Consider the following 8381-nt stretch of genomic DNA (forward strand, 5'->3'; position numbering starts at 1 on the left):
CTACATTCTGGGGTATCAGTTTCTTTTTTTTGAGATGGAGTCTTGCTCTATCGCTCAGGCAGGAGTGCAGTGGCAAGATCGAGGCTCACTGCAACCTCTGCCTCCCAGGTTCAAGTAACTCTCCTGCCTCAGCCTCTCAAGTAGCTGGGATTATAGGCATGTGCTACCATGCTTGGCTAATTTTTGTATTTTGTATCTCTAGTAGAGAAATACATGTTGCCCAGGCTGGTCTCAAACTCCTCACCTCAGGTGATCCGTCCACCTCAGCCTCCCAAAGTGTTGGGATTATAGGCGTGAGCCACCGTACCTGGCCTCTGACACTTTTTTTTTCCACAAGGTCTTGCTTTGTCACCCAGACTGAAGTGCAGTGACAAGATCATGGCTCACTGCTACCTCAACCTCCCTGGCTCAAGTGATCCTTCCACCTCAGCCTCATGAGTAGCCAGGACCAAAGGCACATGTCACCACATTCAGCTAAGTTTTTTATTTTTTGTAGACTGGGTGTCCCTACATTGCCCTACGTGGTCTCAAGGCATGTACCTCAGCCTCATAAAGTGCTGAGATTACAAGTGTGAGCCACTGCATACAGCCCAGTGTTTCTTTTTTATTAAAAAATACAGAAAAGAGCCGGGCGCGGTGGCTCAAGCCTGTAACCCCAGCACTTTGGGAGGCCGACGCGGGTGGATCACGAGTTCAAGAGATCGAGACCATCCTGGTCAACATGGTGAAACCCCGTCTTTACTAAAAATACAAAACATTAGCTGGGCATGGTGGCGCGTGCCTATAATCCCAGCTACTCAGGAGGTTGAGGCAGGAGAATTGCCTGAACCCAGGAGGCGGAGGTTGTGGTGAGCCGAGATCGTGCCATTGCACTCCAGCCTGGGTAACAAGAGTGAAACTCCGTCTCAAAAACAAAACAAAAAAACAAAAACAAACAAAAAAATGTTCTTAAAAAATACAGAAAAGAAAAATATCACCAGGCGCGGTGGCTCACGCCTGTAATACCAGCACTTTGGGAGGCCAAGGCTGGCGGATCGCAAGGTCAAGAGATCGAGACCATCCTGGCCAACATGGTGAAATCCCGTCTTTAAAAAGAAAAAAAATTTTTAAGAAAAAAAAAAAAAAGAAAAATATCATAAGTGTTACATGAAGTAGTTGCTAAGTACTGTTTCCTGAAACAGCAATCACATACGAAAGTATGCATATGCTGATTATGAGGTAAAAGTGCATTTTGCTTTGGAAGGCCAAGGCAGGAGGACTGCTTGAGGCCAGGAGTTTGACCAGGCTGGCCAACACGGCAAAACCCCATCTCTACTAAAAAAATACAAAAATTAGCCAGGCATGGTGGCATGTGGCTGCAGTACCAGCTACCTGGGTGGCTCAGGCAGAAGAATCGCTTGAACCTGGGAGGAGAAAGCTGAAGTGAGCAGAGATCATGCCCCAGCACTTCAGCCTGGGCCACAGAGGGTGACTTTGTCTCAAAAAAAAAAAAAAAAAATGTATTTGGTTGGGCATGGTGACTCACACCTGTAATCCCAGCTATTTGGGAGGCTGAGGTGGGAGGATCACTTGAGCCCAGACGTTTGAGACCAACCTGGACAACAAAGTGAGACCTCTTCTCAATCGCAATCAATAAAAAATTCTTGAGTATGCTTTTATCATTAGCTGCTAAACTGATGAATTATGTAATTATGCCTGTAAATTTTCTCTTCCTTTTTAATGTTATCCTTCTCCACAGAATGCCTCATATCTTACTGGTCTATTCCACTTAGTTCTCTGCTGCCAATCAGTGAAGCTATTCAATATGCACTGGAATTTTTAACCACCCGCTGCTTAATCAGTTTTTGCTCCTTTAGCACTCCCAGGTGTAGGGCACTCTCCCTAAAAATCACTTATGAATTCCTCAGGTAATGGGTTTTCTCTGGCAAATACTGTAAATGGTTTTTCTCTGGCAAATACCTATCTGTTAACTGCCAACTCAATGGAATCTAAAAAAGCACTCTGTCTTCCATTCCCTTGCTATTTCCTCTCCTTCTACTTGGACTAATTACTCCTTTCTTAGAGAATGAATTCCCTTCTCATATTTTCCATTTTCCAAATTATTTTAAATAGAACAATAGCTTTAAAAAACAAATGCACTTGTACAGAAAAAGAGCTTACATAGAGTTTAAAGAATCCCGATTAGTGGCGTTAAAACCAAGAGTCTTGTGACTCTTTGGCAGTGAAGTCTGCAAAACCTCTTGGGGTAAAATAATTCGTACAAATTACTCTCCCTCTTAAAATCTGCAGTCAAAAATAAAGCTGGGCCAGGCGCAGTGGCTCCCGCCTGTAATCCTAGCACTTTGGGAGGCAGAGGTGGGTGGATCACTTGAAGTCAGGAGTCTGAGGCCACCCTGGCCAACATGGTGAAACTCCCTCTCTACTAAAAATAAAAAATCAGTCAGGCAGAGAGGCACACGACTTTAACCCCAGTTACTCGGGAGGCTGAGGCACAAGAATCACTTGAACCCAGGAGGGAGAGTTTGCAGTGAGCCAAGATTCTGCCACTGCACTCCAGCCAGGGCAACTGAGCAAGACACTGTCTCAAAAAAGAAAAAAAGGGTGGGTAAGCAAGCTTTTTTTTTCATCTCTGAACACTATTTGCCTAGATATCTTGCTAGTAAAAAATGGATAAATCAACACATCTTTCACACCTTTTTTTCTGTTTCAAAATTACAACTTAGGCTGGTCTGAATGTAAGTTATCTCAACTGATTTTCACAAGATCAGTCACAGATCAAACTCCTTGTTCTACTTGTTTCCCCCTTCTCACTATTGCACTTGACTAGTCTAAAAAATTACAACTTAGTCTTAACTACACTAAATACTTTAAATACAGTATTGGAACAACGTATAAGACTATTTTAAACTTTTTTTTTTTTTTTAATGAAGCAAAATGGCTTAATGGAAAAAGCACTGATTTCAATGCCAGGTGAACCTAGATTCAAATCCCAGCCATGCTACTGACTAGCTTGTAACCGTGGCCAAATTACTTCTCTCTGAGCTTCTGGCTGGTTCCATTTACTCATCTATTGGAAGTAATTTTGAGAATTAAATAAAAAGTAGAGCCCCGCTGTGCATAGCCCACAGAAAACTAACTTACTTTTGTGCCCAGACCACATTCTTTCCTACTAGTAACAGCTACAATGAGGCCATAAAAATACTACAGTAATTCTCAACTGAAGACAGACTGAGAGAGTATAGAGAGAGGTGAAGGGTTGTGAAGATCTTCAAAGGATGAGTTTTCAGTTTGGTTTTCTCTTTGAGGGGAGAACAGGGGAAGGGGAAGGAATGCACTAAATGTATGTTTGTTTGAATGCCTAGTAATTCTGAAATACTTGCCCAAATAGCTTGTGTCTCTTTATAAATTACTAAATTAGGGAGTTGTTTTAAGAAACCACATAGGCTAGGCGCGGTTGCTCACCACTGTAATCCCAGCACTTTAGGAGGCCGAAGCAGGCAGATCGCCTGAGGTCAGGAGTTCAAGACCAGCCTAGCCAACATGGTGAAAACTCGTCTCTATTAAAAATACAAAAATTGCCAGGTGCGGTGGCTCACGCCTGTAATCCCAGCACTTTGGGAGGCCGAGGCGGGTGGATCACGAGGTCAAGAGATCGAGACCATCTTGGTTAAAATGGTGAAACCCCGTCTCTACTAAAAACTACAAAAAATTAGCTGGGCATGGTGGCGTGTGCCTGTAATCCCAGCTACTCAGGAGGCTGAGGCAGGAGAATTGCCTGAACCCAGGAGGCGGAGGTTGCGATGAGTCGAGATTGCGCCATTGCACTCCAGCCTGGGTAACAAGAGGAGCGAAACTCCGAATAAAAAAAAAAAAAAAAAAAAATTAGCCGGATGTGGTGGTGCAGGCCTCTAGTATCAACTACTCTCCAGCCTAGATGACAAAGTGAAACTCCATCTCAACAAAAACAAAACAAAACTGCATAACTTTGGTCATTAACTGACGGGCTCTTGTAACACGTATTTACAAGTATTTTCCAAAAATGTCAGGAAATAGGCCGGGCGCGGTGGCTCACACCTGTAATCCCACACTTTGGTAGGTTGAGGTGGGTGGATCACTTGAGGTCAGGAGTTCAAGACCAGCGTGGCCAACATGGTGACACCCCGTTTCTACTAAATATATAAAAATTAGGGCCAGGTGCCGTGGCTTACACCTATAATCTCAGCACTTTGGGAGGCCGAGGTGGGTGGATCACCTGAGGCCAGGAATTCAAAACCAGCCTTACCAACATGGTGAAACTCCGTCTCTACTAAAAACAAATACAAAAAAATTAGTTGAGCATTGTGGCAGATGCCTGCAATCCCAGCTACTCAGGAGGGTGAGGCAGGAGAATTGCTTGAACCTGGGAGGTGGAGGTTGCAGTGAGCGGAGATGGTGCCATTACACCCCAACCTGGTGACAAAGCAAGACCCCGTTTCAACAACAAAAAAAATTGGTTGGCTGTGTTGGCACACGCCTGTAGTCCCAGCCGCTCAGGAGGCTGAGGTATGAGAATTGCTTGTTGCCTGGGAGGTGGAAGTTTGCAGTGACCAGAGATCACGCCACTGCTCTCCAGCCTGGTTGATAGGACAAGAGATTGCTCAAAAAAATAAAATAAAATAAAAATGCCAGGAAATAGTATGTAACTACAACTTCTACTATAGCATCTCTGGGTTTTCAAATATCTATACTATATATACAGAGTTGTTTTAATTAACAAAAGACATATATACTATCTTTTAAAATAACAAACAGATTTTATATTCTAGTTGCAATTTCTTATTAACTAAATATCTAATGGCAGGGTGTGGTGGTGTGTACCTGTAGTCCCAGCTACTCAGGAGGCTGGGGCAGGAGGATTGATTGAACCCAAGAGCTCAAGGCAAGTGTGGACAACACAGAGATACCTCATCTTTATCAAAAAAATACAAAACTTAGCCAGGTGTGGCGGCATGCACCTGTAGTCCCAACTACTCAGGAGGGCGAGGCAGGAGGATCGCTTGAGGCCAGGAGTTCTAGGTTGCAGTGAGCTATAATAGTGCCACTGCACTCCAGCCTGGGGCAGAGTGAGACACTGTCTCAAAGAAAAAAAAAAGTACACCCAAAAAAGTCTTCATGCTACCCTATATACCTAGATATTTTCCTCAGCAGGCAAAACCTTCAAATCCTGAGGCCCCTATTAGCTGGTCTCTAAACTTAAAAGTCTTTCTAGGCCGGGCACCATGGCTCACACTTATAATCCCAACACTATTGAGAGACCCAGGTGGGCAGATTGCTTGAGCCCAGGAGTTGCAGACCAGCCTGGGCAACATGGTGAAACCCCATCTCTACAAAAAATACAAAAATTTGGCGGGGCATGGTGGCTCACACCTGTAATCCCAACATTCTGGGAGGTCGAGGAGGGTGGTTCACCAAAAGTCAGGAGTTCAAGACCAGCCTGACCAACATAGTGAAACCCCATCTCTACTAAAAAAAAAAAAAAAAAAAAAAAAAACTTAGCTGGACATGGTGGCGCCCACCTGTAATCCTAGCTACTCAGAAGGAGACTCGCCTGAACCTGGGAGGTAGAGGTTACAGTGAGCGAGATCACCCCACTGCACTCCAACCCGTGTGATAGTCAGACTCTGTCTCAAAAAAAAAAAAAAAAAAATTAGCTGGGCGTGGTGGTGTGTGCCTGTAGTCCCAGTTACTCTGGAGGCTGAGGCAAGAGGATCATTTGAGCCTGGGAGTTCGAGGTTGAAGTGAGCTGTGTGAGCAGTGCACACAAAAGGAGACTTTAGGCAGGGTGGTCTGATGCGGAGCACTGCAGTTTGTTTCTTAAAGCCTTCAAATATAAGCAGGTCTACAAATCTTGCATTATATATGAAAACATTTTGAAATGAAACACATATATATGATACATTTTTCTCCTTTTCCTCAAGCAAATGAAAATCACTAATTACTAAAGGGTCTTCAAAAAGTACACTGGATTTCAGTAAGTCTCCAATGGGAAATACGACACTTCCCCCAAATAAAGAAATTACAGCCAAACAAGGAGTTTAAAAAAAATGTTTTCTCATTTGTACCTTTTCTTGAATGACACTTTCTTCAATTCCTGATGGCAGAACCAGACCAACCATGCTTATTGCCTCGACCTGCACCTCACTCTAGTCCCGCATTCCCCTCCTTCTCAAGCACAGCTGCTCACTACCCACTGCGTCCCTTTAAGCCTCTCCCAGCAAAACCCCTTACCAACTGCCTGAAACATCAGCATTACTCTCTCGCGGTCCAGATCTCTCGGCTACGCGACCACTGAAAACCCCCTCCAGCCTCGCCCATCCGGGGCTCCGGCACCCACGCGTCCTTTCCCTCTCCTCCGCCGTCTGGACCCTTCCCTCGGTCACCTGCAGCGCCTGGCGCTCGCCCCGCACCCAGCACCCCGCTTTTCCACCGAGCCTCCCCTTACTGCACCTGCGGCCCCCTCCTTTCCACCTCGCTTCCCCTCACCGCTGGGCCTTCCCGGCCAAGCCCACCGGCCCGCGCCAGCGGAGCCGAGCCCAGCCCAGCCTGGCCCTGCCCGCTAGGCCACGACACAGGCCATAAGGGCTATGCTGCCCCTTCTCCTCACCGTGTCGCCCCCGGAGCCCTCTTCTCGGGCGCCCTCAGCTTCCTCATCGACCGCAACCCCTAGCCCAGCGTCTGAGCGGCCCAGCGGCTCTAGAGGTGCCGGCTGGAGCTGCCGCTCGGGGTCCGGAGGTGCTTGCTCCATGGCTGCAGTTCGGCGCGGCGAACCCAGTGCGCCTGCGCTGCCGCCCCGCCCGCGGCCACCCCGTCTCTCCGTTAGCGATGCCCCGCCCCCCCACTCGCCATCGCCCCGCCCCTCCATTCAGCCGGCCGGGGCGGGGACCTGGAGGGCTCAGAGAGCTGCAGCTGGAGGCGGAGCTGGGGGTGGGAGGACAAGCAAGCCTGCGGAGGACCTGGTCAGCTGCTAAGCCAGGACACACAGAGAGCTGGGAGAGCTGGTGAAGAGAGAGACGAAGAGAAACGCAAGGGGAAAGTGAACACCTGAAGCAGGCATGGCGATCCTAAAGCCAACGAAACTCAAAAGAAATTGGAGGCGTAGTCTGACCTGACTTTGCCTTGCCTGTCATTATCAGGTTTGTTTTCTCCCGGAAAGATCAGAGCTCCATAAATTATTAACTTTCAGCAGGTTGAGTAATATATTCAGCAAAAGGTAATACTTGAAAGGCTTTGAGGAAAGTGAAGCGTCCCGTTGAAGCAGGGCTTGAGTTCTGTTGTGTTTCATGAAGCCCTGGAGATGCCTGATAATTTTCTACAAACATCCCTTTTTGAAATTTTCCAAACCTGCTTCCTTGACAAGCTTTCACCATGGTAACCGGATGGAAAATGCTCACTGGTTGCAACAGACTGCGGTACCTTGAACTACTTTCTATACAAAGTCTGGTCTCAATTTTTCAAATACAGAAACATTTTTCTGCCCACTTAGTTATTTCAAGCTGTAACACACCCTTTTCTCTTCCTGGAATGCTTTCTCTGGCCTGGGAGCAAATTTCCATTCATTTCTAAAACCTCAGCTCAGTAATCATTTCCAAGTGCTAAGTTGTTCATAAATCTGTTATGGGCTGGGTGCGGTGGCTCATGCCTGTAATCCCAGCACTTTGGGAGGCTGAGGCGGGCGGATCGCCTGGCATCAGGAGTTCAAGACCAGCCTGGCCAACATGGTGAAACCCCGTCTCTATTAAAATACAAAAATTAGCCAGGTGTCGTGGCGGGCACCTGTAACCCCAGCTACTCCGATGGCTGAGACAGGAGAATCACTTGAACCCACGAGGAGGAGGCTGATCTCAGCCAAGATCATGCCACTGCACTCCAGCCTGGACAAATGAACAAAGCTCCGTCTAAAAAAAAAAAAAAAAAATTTAAATCAGGGCAAAATGGATCCGATGGTTATTTTCCCCTATTTTATATACACATAATACATTCATTGTGAAAAATTAGAAAATAAAGTTAGGCATTAAAAAAAAAAGCCAAAATTTAAGCATACTGTGAGAAAAAAGAAAAATAATAAAATAAAAATGGTTCTTGGCCTGGAGTGGTGGTTCATGCCTGTAATCTCAGCACTTAGGGAGGCCCAGGCGGGCAGATCACTTGAGGCCAGGAGCTCGAAACCAGCCTGGCCAATATGTGAAACCTGTCTGTACTAAAATACAAAAAATTAGCCAAGCGTGGTGGTGTGTGCCTGTGATTCCTGCTGCTTGGGAGGCTGAGGCATGAGGTTGCAGTGATCTGATCATGTCACTGCACTCCAGCCTGGGCAACAGAATGAGACTCTGTCTCAAAAAAAA

General features: G+C 46.4%; 1 protein-coding gene across 1 annotated transcript in view; it reads right to left on the reverse strand.

Moving 5' to 3' along the window:
• SNX4 (sorting nexin 4) overlaps positions 1-6831 on the reverse strand; it is a 64020-nt gene extending 57189 nt beyond the window's left edge. The window contains exon 1 of the mRNA XM_017516440.2: positions 6644-6831. Coding sequence (XP_017371929.1) covers positions 6644-6784 — 141 coding nt within the window. The 5' untranslated portion in view covers positions 6785-6831. The remainder of the gene's footprint in view (positions 1-6643) is intronic.
• Positions 6832-8381: the final 1550 nt, after the last annotated feature.

This window comes from Cebus imitator, unplaced genomic scaffold (genome assembly GCF_001604975.1).
Source record: "Cebus imitator isolate Cc_AM_T3 unplaced genomic scaffold, Cebus_imitator-1.0 Scaffold588, whole genome shotgun sequence".
NCBI lineage: Eukaryota > Metazoa > Chordata > Mammalia > Primates > Cebidae > Cebus > Cebus imitator.